This window comes from Osmia lignaria, chromosome 16 (genome assembly GCF_051020975.1).
Source record: "Osmia lignaria lignaria isolate PbOS001 chromosome 16, iyOsmLign1, whole genome shotgun sequence".
Taxonomy (NCBI): domain Eukaryota; kingdom Metazoa; phylum Arthropoda; class Insecta; order Hymenoptera; family Megachilidae; genus Osmia; species Osmia lignaria.
Window position 1 is genome coordinate 4,911,793 of NC_135047.1, and position 16,210 is coordinate 4,928,002.

The 16,210-nt window shown below is 39.4% G+C and overlaps 1 protein-coding gene across 12 annotated transcripts in view; it reads left to right on the forward strand.

Moving 5' to 3' along the window:
* tei (irregular chiasm C-roughest protein teiresias) overlaps nucleotides 1-16,210 on the forward strand; it is a 222,391-nt gene that overhangs the window by 164,267 nt on the left and 41,914 nt on the right. For 11 of the 12 annotated variants that reach the window (XR_004580613.2, XR_004580614.2, XM_034317549.2 and 8 more), the window contains 3 exons: nucleotides 116-238; nucleotides 7,638-7,781; nucleotides 10,250-10,522. Coding sequence is in view for 10 of the 12 variants with exons in the window: in XM_034317549.2 (XP_034173440.2) it covers nucleotides 116-238; nucleotides 7,638-7,781; nucleotides 10,250-10,522 (540 nt within the window). In the remaining 2 variants the exon portion in view is untranslated. The remainder of the gene's footprint in view (nucleotides 1-115; nucleotides 239-7,637; nucleotides 7,782-10,249; nucleotides 10,523-16,210) is intronic. The other variant, XM_034317550.2, reaches the window with a different exon arrangement.

The window sequence follows — 16,210 nt, forward strand, 5'->3', positions numbered from 1 at the left end:
CTAAGTATTAACTTGATATAAGTACATTACTTTGTTTCGGACGTCTGTCGGCACATTTCGCGATCGAGGGTTATCGATATCGATGCTGACACTAATTGCTTAATACCTGTTTCAGATACTCCGTCGTTCGCGATAACACGTTTACCTGGTTTTGGAATTCCGATCGTCGAGGGGATGTCTGTCAGCTTGAAATGCGAGGTGGACAGCAATCCGGCGAGCACTCCAATCTGGCAAAGGGGTGAGTGATCATTTTGCAGCGAAAAAAATCACTGAACCTATGAACTGAAACGTAGCATGAAACGTCAACTCAGTCACCATTAGTGATCTTAAATTTGATTAAGAATTATACAAAAATTGGGTCAGTATAGAATGACCTAGAATTATTATTTATTACAATTTTGATTTCTCAGAGAAAAATTGCAAATACCTTAATTTTTTCTAACGTCAAACATCAGCATATTTTCTTATCTCATACAAAATATTCTGCTTCTTCCAACATTATCTTTCAGTCAATTAATTTTCTCCCAGTGATCAGCAAACAGAACAATAAATCGTGTATAATCATGTTACTTTATACGAAAACTGATAGAGAAATACCATTAGAAGTCTAGTCGAATCAGGATAATAAATAATACATTCGATTCTCGACGAACAACCCCCTTCCCTTTCATCGAAGATAAGTATACGAGTCAGATATTATCTAGCTTCCTAGCGAAAGATCGTGCCTTTCTCTTCTCTAATCCCGTGTTGTGAATGTCTCGTCAAGATTAAAATTCTGCACCGTGCACCCTCCTCTCAGCGCCCTTCTTTCTCCTACGAATCAATGGGACTCCATTGAGATTTCGCTTTCGAAGCGTTCCGTCGACTTATTCTCGATAATTGGAAATCTCCTTGTACGAACCTCGTTGCCTCGCTCGAATTCGTTCGTCGCTTTTTTTCCTCTTCATCCCTCTCGCGTTGTAATCGATAACTCGAGGGTTGAAGTGGATCCCCGACTATGTTCCTTAGCCGAAGGAAGAAAAAGGATCTGATTTCGAAAGAGCATGGAACAGGAAGGCATTCGTTTTATGGTCTAAAACTGATTACGAAAGATACTAAAAAATTATTATAGCAAATGTATAATATTTGTTATTAGAAAAATAGTTTCGGGATATATTGAAATGTGTAGGCTGATTAAAAGCAAACGTATTGAAAAAAATCGATAAATGGAAAAGTTCGAAGGTTCGTCGTTACATTCTTTCCTTGAAATTTCATTGGTTTTATACGAGAGGACGAGGAACAAAGAATTATTCCCAGCTGAGTGGATTCATTAGCAGTCCCTTGTTCTTTGTCAAGCTCGTCGCCGGTGGACTGGCCTACGGCTTGATAAATATTTAAAGCCTCCTATAATTTCCCCTTTTAACAGTTCCGAATACTATTTCTTTTTCTCTCTTCGAACCTTTCCAGTTGAAGATGAGATTTTTAAAGGGATTTTAAACGGATGATTGAAATTCTATAAATTAGCACCAAAGTGATTGCCAATTTGAAACAAATTAATGCAATACGAATATCGTACTTTTATATTTTTTAAATAAATTTTAGAGGTGCCATTTAGGAAATCTGATAGACCTTTCGGCTACCGTGATATATTCGTCGGTGTAATAAGGTCAGAGAAAAAGCTTGTGAAAAATTTCATTTATCAAACAACCTGTGAATCTCGAAATCCCATTGGAGTTATTCTCGCGTTGGCCAGTGTCGGAATTCCCATTTTCGTAGATGCAACCTTGTTCGAGGCTGACGTTAACCTAGATTCGACGTTATGTGTCTCGTGACGGTACGTCCGTCGTACCAAACGTATTATACAGGGTGTACCAAAATTTGTGCCATAAACAAAACAAAAAAGATAAAAAATATTATACACTTAATTCATATCAATTATGATGCCCTCTCAATAGTCTGTAATACTTAAAAGAATATCTGAACCCTATTAGCAATCATCAACTCTGAAAGGGTGAAAGCAACCCTTAAATTTGGAATTTCAAATTATACTTGAAATTAAAATTTTCATTAAAATATCAAGTTTTTAATAAAAATATTTTAGTATTGTCTTCATGATTTACTTTTTGGTGGGAAATGATATTCTTTTGTGCCATAAATTTTGGTACATCCTGTATACGTACAGCTTTAGATAATGGCCGCACCGCGAGTCGTTACATGTCCTGCTATGGGAATTAACGTTTGTTTTAATGGTACTTTTCGTCCCGAGTCTCCGTGTAACGTTGTTTCGTAACATCGTTGGTAGATTCATTTTCTCCCTTGTGTGATACAGTCATACGAACACCATGTTAGACTTGATTCAGCATTACTGATAACAATTCCGGGGGATGGTATGATTTGCAACTTGATTGCTCGATTTCGAAATACACGAATTGCTGACAGGGAAACTATTTGATAGAATCGATGAGATTTTTCGATTACATTCCCTCTATTTTTTAGATGGTAATTTTGGGACTACAAAATGGTGATGAATTTTGAGCAGGTTCTGATTGGTTGGAATAAATGACGGGTAAAAATAGAGATGATCGCAGAAGAATTTTCAAAATGAAAATTTTATTTTTTTTTCTCTACTTAAAAATTTTTACGAATGTAGAGATATTTTGTTAAAACTTTTTCTTAAGTAGTAAAAATGTATAAAAGCCAAACCAATATTCTATCTGTTCGACTAGAAAATTGCTACTCAAAAATTTTCCAATATTTCTCTTTTCACTTCAATAACCGAATGCTTCCAATGCGGTAGCAAATTCGATACCTTATTCTCTATATCTTCGAGGCAGGTTTCTCGTATCGGTTAGATACTTCTTCCTGGTTCGAGGTAGATTGAACCTTTTTGGTTCAGCCACGAAATCAAGAGTAGGATTTACAATCAGGATCGGAGAGGATCGGTAACGATGTTGTTTTTTTGCTCACTGCCGGTGGCAAATAAAAGTTCGAGCCACGGTATAATTTCCTTTATTCGTCGTCAATCAGAGTAACTGGAACTCGCGGATACAGATAAAGAGAGAGAGGAAAATGAGAGAAAGAGAGTAGGATTTTCGTGGCGAGTTTCATGATGGTATGGAGACCACTTTCTTGATTAGACCGTTCGATTTAAGCGAGCAAGCCCATTACGTTCGTTAAACGCATCGACTGGCCTCGCTAACTTTTCACGAAGCTACGTTTCTCTTTTTTTTTTTCTTCGAATTCACGAATCGAACCGTACCCTTTCAGACTTTCACGAAAGTAGCCATTAATGTTACGACGTTGTTGATGTTTAATCTCGTTGCGAGGCTCGAGGATTCCTTGAAACATTTTTATCGTTATCCTCTCGAAGCGAAGCGTTGTAAAATACTAGCAACACGGTTTATTGCTTCTACTTAAGATAATTGAATGAAAGTAACTTTTCATCTATTGTAGCAGAGTTAATTATACGTGTGACACCCTGTACACGCGAAGGTTGAATTCTCCAAATGGAAACATTCTTCACCCCCCCAGTTGAAAAGCCCCATTTCACTAAACTGGAAGGGTAGTGAAAATCAAGGGCTGAGATAATCGTACCGTCCTCGTTAGTACCGTGTTATTGAGTCGCACAAAATGCTGAGAGAAGCTGCACCTGTCACTTTCTGCCACGATCAGCTGGCTGAGAGTGATAAGGAATTTGATGGACGACCATTTACTGTCAAACAGTCTACGTGAAGAATTATTGCTGAACAGCGATCGAAAAAATCATAATTCCACTAATTTGAGCCTTAAATAAAAATGAGGATGTATTTATTTAAAAATACACAAATTAATTTTATATCAATTTCAAAGGCGTTTGACATCTCTTCGCTTTAATACAGCGGACCTTAAACTAGAGAATCGAGCAGGAAAAAAGCCCTATCACAAGGTAGTTTGACGTTATAATTCAGAAACGTACGTATCGAAGCAATTCCTTCTTGATCGCATTACGAGTCGCGAGATTGTCCAGGAAATTGGCCGGCAAATCTCTCGCTGGCGACAGAAAAATCGGGCTTCCTGTCGTTAATGACGGATGGCTACGTTCAATAAATGGTGTGTTCGTTTCGCGTCGCGCCAGGTATACACCAGGTTATCCCATTAAATATTCAATTATTTCAGTCTGCCACTCGTGACGTTCGGAATATCAGTCGTCCGTGTACATCGGGTTAGCAACGAGCCAAGGAGGAGGATAGAAAGAGGGCTTAATCCCTATTCATAGACTCAATCGAGTGATTTCGAATAAATCCTGGCAGCGTTCCGCGAAATCCGCTGCAATTAAAATACTTTAATATCCTTTGGAGCACGTACCCGCTTCGGGCGATGCCTTCTTCCAACCACATCGTTTTTACCCTCGCCACCCCTTGACTTGTCTCCCTTTCCACCCCTCTCTCCTATCTTTATCCACGATCCCAATTTCTTCTCTTCCCTTTTTTTCTTTCTTTTTTTTTTTGGAAAGAGTGCTCTTATTAAACGCCCCAATCCGGATGCCTGAAGGTATCGAGAAAGCACGTTTGCTTTCCTTCAAAGAGCCCTTTATCATCGAACCAACCGTACGGCAGATATTTCGACCATTCCATGCTTCATAACTGCTGATTTTTATATATGATATTTATTATTTATAAGATTCATAAATTATGTAAAAATGACTGAACTGTTTCATGCTTCGGGAAGCACGGGAGGGATCGTTGATGTAAAGATTTATCGAGGAAAAAGCGGAAGGTAGCGCGCCACTCATTCATCGACGATCCGATCAATATGTAATGATCGCTATAAAGTGCACCGGTTAAGGGCGAAGATGCTTTAAATGAAAAGAAGGATAAATTTATCACGGCACCGTCGAACGATTTATCACGACGATACATTCGAGCTGCGGACGTTCCGGAGAACGTACGATGGCGTCAGCTGTGGGAAACCGCTTCAGGGGAAGTAGATCCCCGTCCGATCATTGTTCATACGAAGCTAACATATAATACGATGGCAGCCAGAGTCAAATATATATCTATTATACGTAAAGTGAGATCCTAGTACGCAGTTTTTCTCGCGGCTCCACGATGAATCTCGTTGACGGCTCTTCAATGTCCTGTTTTTATTGTGTCGAAGAAAAATTACAGTTTTTAAAATCACCCTCGCTTTCGGTGAAATGAAATATTCATATGGTCTTACAGACTTCTAGTGGGAAAAATATAATTTTAATCATTTATTTTAACCCTCCCCTTTAGCCTCTTAACTCTTTAAATTAACCCTTCAATTTGAAAATTCAAAGTAATATCAAAGTAATTTTAATTTTATTTCTTTTAGAAAATTTCAAACCAAGTATTAAAATTCTTCATCCTTTATATATTAAATTACCTTCCAACTTGATAGAATTTAATTTGAAATATAAATGTAGCTTTGACACAGTTTTAATTCAACGACTCTGAATTGAAACAATTAATTGCTTGCACGAATTTGTCGCAGTCCCGTTAAATAGAACAAGGATTTTAAAACGATTACATTTATGTTCTCAATGTTTTTTGGGCCGGTAATTATCGCACTAGAGGACTGTAAAGCGAAGGAACAGTTTTTTAGGAACATTTATACGCGCCGTTGAAATGAATAAACTTCACGTAAACTCGTGTCTGCGGGACTGCTTCCTGTCTTAATTACTCTCTACTTTTTCTTTACGAGAAGGTGCGGAAAAACGCAATCTGTGTTACTTCTTTTACGAGTAAGTAGCTGGTTGGTCGTGTTGAAACGATAGTATCTTCTCTCGTAAAGAAAGAAAACTTCTCTCATTAATTTCATATTTATTTTACACGAAATCATACTAATACCACTTCGAAAAGAAATCACATTTATTTCCAATGTTTTTTCAGTTGAAAACACTAAATCGACTAATTGCTTTACAATTTATATATATTCGCTCCAATTTGATTTTAATTATACGTTCACCGATTTACAATAATCACAATTTTCACGTTAGTTTAAAATAGAACACCCAGTAATCGATTCTCTATTTTTCGTTCTCTAACTGGAACTCTCAATAAACGAAACAAATTTGAATCTAAAGGAATTTTAGTCAAATTGCTTCACAAGCGTTCAATTCATTAACAAATAAAATCAAAAATAGTTTACGTAGTAAAATTAGTTTTAAATAAGTGTAAATATTAATGGAAGATACCATGCTAGAACATTCAAAAGTAGGTCAACTTTAGGAATTAATTATGAAATAACTACGATAGATAATTTAATACGATCTTTTGCATTTTATTAAGTATATCTTACACTATCAAAAGATACATTTGTTTTTTTAATACAACGTCGAGAATTCGTTGAGTTGATTTTTCATAGAAGGCAATAATTTTATTCAACAATGTATCGGGCATTTTCATCCACCCCTTTTTTGCCATCTTTACGATTCTCCTCTCAAAGAACTTCCTGTCTTTCTTCAATAAAAACTGCTCCAAGTGCCGTTTGATGTCTTGGATCAAAACGAGGCAGTGCCCATTCAAAAAATTCTAAAGTGCACGAAACAGGTGAGAATCGGAAAAGGCGAGATCAGATGAATGCAGAGGAAGCAGTATATTGTAAGCTCGCTGCAACAATTTTTGTCGGCTTTGCAAAGATGCACGCAGCTTGAAAATGACGCCTTTTGCAATTCAACAGTTCTGGATAATACTTTTTCGCCAAGAAATACAGGAAATTCTTTGAGCAAGGCATCAAGAATTTGACTGAAACGTGGCAAAGGAAAGCGAAAAAAAAAATAAATTTAAGTTCCAAATCATACTCAGAGTCAACTCGTAAAAGTTTTATCGCAAAACATCTTGATACACGTTCCGCAGGGTGTTTTCTCTTGCTCGATTCAACTTTCCTTCTTGTCCCGTTCGATTACCTTTCTTTCGATCGCCACGTTGTCCAACCCTCGCACCTTCCTCCGATGTTGTTCCATGTTTGAAACGCGGTTTGAAGCTGCTGGTAAATCCAACAGCTGCGCCGAATCCTGTTTCTCGTCAAATCGCATCGGGGCCGGGGTAAAAACAACGCGCCGGAGAGATGCCTATGGCTGTGGATGAAAGTTTCGCGAACGACTTTGGAGAAACGGATACCAACCGGGTGGATCCTCCACCCCCTTTTCTTCTTTCTTTTGTTCGAGAGATAGCTGAGCTGCTGGAACTTGTTGGTTCGCTTTTATTTGTTTCGCTGAAGATGGGTGAATCGCGTGCGGTAATTTGATTAACGGAAATAAAATCAATACGATCAGGCTGTGCTCCTCAAGAACGAATGTTCTCGAGTGGAAAATTCAATGGGATGCTTCGTTTAGGATATGATTTTTTATGGAGTTATCGAGAGGTTCATGGAAAGTCTTTTATTCTTTTACACAATCGAATAAATCTTCGATTCATTCTGTGAGTAAAATCTGAAATGGAACAACCTGTTTATTACAACAGCCTACAAATGACGTGTCATTTGTAATCGGCGACGCGTGATTCCGATCGCACGGGGATTCTTCAAAGGACAATAATAGAGCGTCGGTTAATCGGTAGCTGCAATGTGATTTCGTGGAATCACCGAGTCAGTCGAACGGCGCGACGTTTCCAGCGTGTTAATTCCTATACTAACCAGTTTCTATGTTTGTGTTTCAGACAATGGACCGCCTGTCGAGCAGAGCGACGACGGATGGTTGAATTTCACAAAAATCACCCGCGCCGAGAGCGGCTGGTACAAATGTTACACCAGGCATATGCTCGGTATATTCACCAGCATCGGCTATTTTCTCAACGTTCGCTGTGAGTTTTGCTTTCTATTCTATCTATACAAGGTGTGTCAGGTCGGGTAGCGCACACAAATTTTCGAATTCAATTTACTCGAAAACGAAAGCTCAAAGGAAAAGAAATTTATTCCTTTTTTCGCTCCAATCTCATTAATGAATAAATTAATCCAAAGATAAGAAAAATTCCATTCATCAACGAGATTTATAAAAAGTTTATACAAAATCATATTTGTTAGTGCAAAAAGAGTATCCACTTTGAAGGTGGATGGTCGAGGAGACATTGACGTTAATTCGAAATGCTAGGGTACCGTCGTCAGAGCCAATAACCGGAAACCACAGTCATTTGTCAAGTGCGGAAACCAGCGAGGCAAACGGAAATTATCCGTGCCCTGTCGTGAAAATTTGCAAATTTCCTACCCCCCTCCTCGGTCCCTTCCATCTTGTCGTTATAACCGAGTAACAGAAAGAGAAAGGGCGAAGAGGGATACGCCGGCTGGCACCCTTTGCATCTCGAATCACCGACGTTTCCAACGTTCCCTCCCTGTTCGACTCGCCCCTCGGTTCGCTCCCAGCTTCCGTTTACACCCTCGACCGACGATCCTGGATACGGGTTTCCGAGCACCTAATCTCTACGCAATTTAGATGGCTCGAAAGCACCTATAAACTAACCATCCACCGTAAGGAATTATCGATTACACCGTTACCCACGTCCTGTTCGAATCTCCTGGCCGGATTACTTATCCCGCGGATAACGTCGACCAGGATTTTAAACGGTGCACACCAATTTCGGCCAATTCTAGATAGCTCCAGCTCACGGAGAATAACTCTGACCTCACGGAAGAGATGCTTTCTAGAGAAGTTCGGTAGAATGGTGTTGTTTCGTAAATTGATTTCCGGGAGTCTTTGCTGATAGACGGGTTTCAACATTTGTCACCAGGAACCTTTGGTTTATTATCTGTGCAATGATTTAGATCATTTTTAATGAATAGAATTTACAAAGTTTTTATCATTTAATCATTTAAATTGACATAAAAAGAGCAGCATCGATGTTCGTAAGCTTGTTATAAATATGACGTGCTTGTTAGAACAGATTCTCCAATAGTTGTTAAAGTTCTCTTTGCAACTGATGCAGAGAATACGAAAAGGATGAAGTTAGCGCAACGTGGATCGTGATAGTTTCTAAAGTTAGCGGTTAGTTAGTAGTTAGTCGATCAATTAGCAATCACTCATTAACCGGTATTACATGGAATTAGATGCAATCAAGCTTCGAACAATCTCCTGTTAGTCAACACACAAAGTCATAAGCTTTCATCGGATGAATGCGCAATCAAGCTGAATCTGTACACTCGAAGGACACTTGTTAATTGAACGTTGGATAAATATACACATCGCGATCCTCTATTTTATATTTTCATATTTCCATATTTCTTATTCAAGTCGAAATGATGATACATGTGTCCCGTCGATACAAGGACTAAAATTGTCCGGATGAAGGATGAAAGCCCGCGTGTCGTCCGGCTTTTCCGGCGATGGATCAGATTCGTAGGTAACGAGAATCGCCATTAAACGAGAGGATCGGTTCGGTGACGGTGGGTGGGCATAGAGCTGGCTAACGAAGAAAAAGTGGAAGTTCCCTGTCGGTTGCCCTCTTCACGGTGTTTGTTATAGCGTCACGACTGTGTTTGCTGTAAAATTCCGAACAAACTACAAGACAAACGAGGTATAGTCGGACAGGCGGCGAGTCGTCGAGTGTAAAAGCCTGCTATCGTCGCATCCACCACTTTGATCCCTTTGTTTTGTTAGAGGATGAGCCGGAGGATCAGCTTGCTAACTCAAAGGACTGCTCTTTCTCCGACCCTGTCCACTCTTTCTCTTTTCCTTTCTTTCCTTCGTCTATCCTCTCTCCTTTTTTTTCTTCATCCTCCGACGAATCCAAGCCCCCTTCGCTCTAATTCTTCGTTCGAGAAGAGATAGGCCAGGGCACATCCTCCTCTCGACACCCTTTTCCCTTCGTAATTGTGGACACAGCGTTAGCTAAAGAGCAAACGATCGCGGACGTATAATTCCGTAGGTGAAATCGGAAAAGGAAAGGTACACGAGAAAGCCAGACCACGCGCCAACCAGACCATCCACCTTGAACTTTATCCCTTGTACGTGCGTGTGATTCTTGATGCGCGACGATATCGATGACAGCGTCCCGGATTTCGGGATCACCTTTAAGGTAGACGGGATAAGGATGCACGTTGCGTGATCCAGAATCGTGAGCAGTTGGCTCGTGAACGTAGGACGATTTTAAAAATTGAAATTTTATTATTTCCATTTATGGTATAAACCGATAGACTTAGAATAGGAACAGTTTGATAGGATTCATGGAATTTTTCGTAATGAATGGATTACTTTATTCAAAATATTATACAAAATATTTCGCTTTATTGAAATGAAAATTTGTCGCGGCAAGTACTAAGCATGTAAATGGATATTCAGATGATCCAGATATAGAAACGGAAGCGGAAGCGTTGAACGGCGAGGCGACCGATTCCCGGAAGATGGAGGTTCAGATCGGTGGCGCGGTGACTTTGGAGTGCGACGGTGGTTGTTGGGGACACGGTCCTGGAATGGATCCAGTCGGTGGACCTGGACCATTGGCGTTGAGTCGAGTCGTTTACCAAGAGGCTGGCGAGTATCGATGCGTCGCACCTGACAGGAAAATGCAGGACACGTGGCGTGCACAGCTTCCCTATCACATCAAGGTTACCGGTAAGTGAAAATCTACAAGCAAATTTATTCAATCGACGCTGACCTCCTCGAAATCCGACTACTTGTCGGATCGGGCGTTAGGATTATTTTAACCCTTTCGCCTCTGGAGTAAGAAGGGTATTTGTAAAAATATCACGAGAAAAGCTTTTTCAGATTACATCTGGTTTCTTCAGAATTGTTCACGCTCGTTAAGCTTCTTTCCACGAACGTTGCACATTATTTGCGAATTTTAAATTAACCGTGCACACGATCGCGTCAGAAGAAGCGAGATCTGTAGGATTAGAATTTTTTACAATTCATATTCCATTCCGTTTTTTTTCTCTTCTTGTTAACGTTATTATCATCTCTCATGATGCTGTAGCAAGTTCTGTCTCTCCTTGCCTCTTTCTATACAATGCATCACGCGCAACGAGGCAAAAAACGTATCCTTTCTATCGCGTACAATGTGCGACGAGTTTGTTGTTCCGCGAGCACATCATTACGTTGGCTATTGAGCGAATTTCGAACGGTGACGGAAGAAGAGCTGGTGATATCTATCAGTGTATGTGCAGCGTTAAATAAAAGCAACATCCGGGAAAATCGTCCGCGAGGGAGAAATTAATTAAAGGTGTATTGTTATCAGGGATCGATGAATGGTTATAATTTCGTTTCTTCGTTAAGTAGATACACAGAGCTTTTATAGAAATTTTTTAAATATTCCATAGAATCGTTCATTAAAATTTTTTATTTTTCTCTAATAGAATTTGAGAGATTTTAAAATATTCAAAAACGTCTTAGACATTTTAAAATCATCTTGTATATTTATGATAAAAGTAGATAATGTTATAGAAAGTAGCAAGAAATTTCTTTTAGTATATATAGATATGGGATCTGGAGTTTCAGACCTAATAAAGGGACTGGTAAAAGTAGGGATGACAAAGGTGGTGACGTAGGGGATAAGATAGGCGAATACGATTGCAGCAGCCCTCGGTTCAACTCCCGGTGCCCCTGGCACCTATTTTTCATAGGTTCCTACCTATATTTTCGATAGGAGTATCCTTAGTGAAAGGTATTACTATGAAAAGGTAGTAAATAATTTGATTTCGTAGACGGCACGGTAGAAGGTATTACTTATATTAGATCCCTTCTATAGTACTTTATGGTCTTTTCTTTAGTAGATTTATTCTTATCACAAAGGTATCGTTAATCGAAAACCTCTTATCATTTTTTTCTTAATCCTCAACACTCCTTAAATATTAAATATGCATAATATTTCCATTTTGAAGATTTGATTTTCTAGTAAATCAACAATCTACATTTCTTACACAAAAGATAGAAACTATCCCTCGAATTTCAATTTCCAATAAAAAAAAAGAAATTCAACGAATTCAAACAATTCCAAGGATTCTCATTCCCCATATTCTCAAGCATAGGAACACGTTTTCATAGGATAGCTTCGTTCAGGCAAATGTTCGACTTGTGGATAAATCGACACAGGGGAGAGTGGCTCGCAAGTAGAAGTCGAATCGAGGGGAAAGTAAGAGGGTCTTCGTCGTTGTGGGACTTCTGTTTGATCTTAGACGTGCACGTGGTCGTGTATATAAACGCGTGGAATGTATGTGCCCTCCCTCAGTTTCCCCTCGGCGAGGGTGCAGAAAACAAGTTTATGTCGCGGAATGGGAATTGGTGTCTCGTAAAGCCTGTTTCGTACGTGGCGTTCCACGAGCCATCGAAGTGATCGAAGCTCGTTTCAGCCGCGAGAAAGCGATCTCCCGTTCCGGGATACATCTTTGAAATTGAGAAGCTCGCGATCATCTCATGATTTTAACTCGGACGAGAATTTTACGTTCGTTTTTTCTTGCATTGCTCTGCTTTCATGACCGATCCACTTATTTCCTTTTATTTAAGGAAAGTTTCTCTACTAAATATTTAAACCGAAGCATCCTCGTCTGTATTTTTACTAAAAGTCTTCCAAGAATCAGAAATCCAAGAATGAAAAGATAAGAGAATTTAACTTCTCTACTCCTCTTCTATCCACTCGCGAAGTAGCTGTTCTGATAGGCGATCGTTTGTCATGCTGACGGATTATGAGCACCAACGTCCATCCACTCTGGAAACTGCTGCGGGTATTAGAATCCGATTCAAAACTAAATCGGACGCTAATGGAATTGACTATTATAAGTTTGCGTGGCAAAGCTCGCAATCCTCGAACAGAAGGCAGCTTCTCCTAATGGATATCTTCCTCTAAGCAAACATTCTCGACATCCTGGCAATGTTTCTGATTGCTATACCCTTGTGCTAGTTAATTAGAGGAATCCTTGGAAGGGTAACTGGTAATTGTAGTGCTGGAGAATTTCGCTGGAATTATTGCGAATGCCCTTTATTTGTAGGTACAGTAATCTCGGTAGTTGCTGCTTACAATAGACTTTACATAAATTCCAATGTGCTTGTCTAATTTCTTTTTTTTTTTTATTTTTACATAAATTCTCTTTTTATTCGGTATCAAAAAAGGGTATTGATAGAAAACTCGATAAATTCGTAACATTTGTTAGAGCGTCCTTAACACAGATCTGGAAATTGACCTACATAAACGTCACTGTTAAATCCCATACTCCAAATTCCTTCTTGTTAACGGATTTCTATCGACAAAAAGAAAATATGTTTGTCACTCGAATGGTGGAGTGTTTGTATCACGATATCGAATCTCCGATTTTCAGTAATCGTCACAATATTTTTATTGTACAGTCTGTTTCTCTTTGAAACATGATAAATGGAAATTCTTCAGCCTGCAATAGGATGACTTCTTCCTAAAACGGCAACTCGCTATCCAACCAGAAGCAATCACCGAACCAATCTCGACTTCTTATTGATTGCAGTTCGAGCAACTTGTGCGTGCAAAGGGTTCACTCGATATCCTCGGGATTTGAAAATCATTCCGCTAAATTGAACAGGAAGAGGCTCGGAAATTATTCCATTGTTTCGATTTTGAGGCTCGTTCTTCTGAAACTCATCCGTCTAGTAACTTCTGTCATGCTGAATGCTAAACATTTCAATCTGACATTTCGTTCGTAAAGGATGGAAATTTATTTTGAAGTATTCCGGGGTTTTCATTTTCTAGTTACTGCATAATTCATGTAGAAATTCATACACCACAATCAACCGCGTTTTCTTCAATTTTTTTTTACGAATTTACAAAATCATTCGATGCAAACTTTATTGTAGCCCAATCCTCCCGCACTTTTTTATGCATCCTTCGTTTGAATTTTAAATTTACAATATGAATCCTTGTTGCGCCAACAGCTGGACGATGCACGGTGTAAAGTTTGCACGAAAAAAACTGGGTGAAAATTATTTTTATAATTTGAATTGCACATTGGCTTGGTAACTAAATTCGTCAGAAAATGAATTCTAATTAGTCGGTTAACAATCAGTTGAGCGAATTTTCGAATAGAAAGGGGCGAAAGTTAACAACAGCCCTTTGCAAGGGTGATGAAGGAAGTCGACGAAGATGAAACGGATACGATGAGCTGGTATTTGCATGCTTAATAAAAGGTACGAACGAATCAGCGAGTCATTTACAAGGGAAACGTGTATCAGAGCGGTGGTGAACAAAGGTTTGATTGTGGGATCAAAGCGCAGGAAGTATGAGAGAAAGGAAGCTGATTCCAGCGTGAAAAGCTTCTCCACCCATCCTGGTCTCGTCGAGGCGTGTTGTAAATTTTTCAACCAGTCCAAGTTTCAGTTGCTCTCTTCTATCGTTTCGTTTCGACGCGGAACGGGTAACGACCGCGCGGAAATTAACCCGCCGCGCCTCCCCTTTTGTGGCATCGCGCGAGCTATGTGATTAAAGGAAGCTGAATCGAGCGGATCCTTCGTCTCGATCCTTCTTCTTCTGTTGCTCTTTATTCGTTCCGCGTTATGGATCGTTGAATGGGAATCGGAAGCACCTGTGCACGTCTCGTCTACGAACGGGAAATTCATTGATTAAGAGGGCGAATTTTAGGGATCGCTATCCCGACACCCTTAGATTTCGAAGAATTATATGGGGAAATAGGTGTGTGAATATTTGAGAGTTCGAATATGAACAAGAATAGAAACTTCGAAATTTTTTTATTTTTTAATCAGGTACACTTAATTACATTCAACCCTTTCGAAGACACCAGATATTTAATATCTAGCTCGATTATAAAAAAAACAAATTGAGTCACGTAAAAGTGAACAATCTTCGGGGAAGACAATTTTTACGGTGTCATAACTGAACGCCGAAAGGTGACATGCTCGAAGTGTCGCGATTCCGGTGGTTGCTGATGGAATTCCACTTTCACGTTCACGCGCGCCACATATTCCATGGAAACCGTCACGAAGCCTCTCAACAATTTTCCCTGCAGCAATCTCGTGCTTCTCATCGAATCGTTGCGCCAAGTTTCCTTACCGTGCACCTCGTCGTATCCTTACGAACGATTGCACCCGCGACACAATGTCGAATGCACGTTTCGCGGATTGGAAAAATTTTCACGCCACGCTCTCGGAGACAATTTCATCCAGACAACCATCAGCCACCGGCTCGGTGGATGGAAAAGATTTCTTATCGAATCTGCCGGAGGAGTTTTCATGGCTCCAATTAGCAGTTTCGGGCCAGGTAAACGAGACAAGGGTTAATAGGAACGTTTCGCGGAAAATTTATCTCCCTCTTCTTATCTATGCAGAAATTTTATATCCGGGATCTGGATGGTTATAACAAGTTTTAGCTTCGTACAGAGATTCGTGAGATTGTTGTTAAAACTTTTCAACGTTTTTGAATTTCATTTTCAAATTTTATTTTAACTCTTCAATTATGGTCTCAAAATTTTCATTGATTTTTTTTTTATTACGTTTTCGTAGATAATGTCCTTCGAATTGACCATTATTCGCGCGGTATGCTTTGTCAACTGTGAGGAAAGAGAAAGATACGGTAAAGGGGTGACACGTATTACGTTTGCAGAGCGGCGAAAAAGCTAGTGGGAAGCACGTAACAAAATGTAATTCCGGAAAGGACGGTGTGCACGGAGTATCCCGTGGGAGCAGCTACGTTAAAACGAGACCGACGCCACGCTCGAAATGTTGGCTCGCGCGACCGCGACTGTAAAAATCCCTCGTTGTCGATAAAAATTGCCTTCTAACGAGACCGACTCCGAAAAACACGAGCGAACGCTTCGCTGCCTAGGGAATCGCTTTTTTTTTTCTATCTCCATGTTCATCCCCATCGCCATCACCTATCGTATCGCGCGACAGAGGGCTTTCGATATGTATATTTCATTGTTTCGTTGTATCAAACATGCAGCCATCTTTTTTTTTTTCTCTTTTGGTTGGTTACTCTTCTTGTTTGCTTTTCTTTCATCAGAGTCGATCATTCTTCTGTCACCATTTTATTGTTCTATCTTTTGATTTCTTCGCGGTAGTTAATTTGAAACTGTTTCTACTTTTTTACATTTAACACGTTGATTGCTATTAACGATCCATTATATTAATTAGAAACATAATTATAATTAAACGAGGGAAGATGATTGTTTTGAAAATAAGTTGAAACAGATTAAAATAGTACAAAATAGAATGAAATACAATGTAATTAAATAAATTAATTTGCTATCATTTCTGAAATACCAATCAACGTGTTAATTAAACGTTCCGGCGATACAGAAGAACATTTGTCATCGTACAGTCGAATTCGTT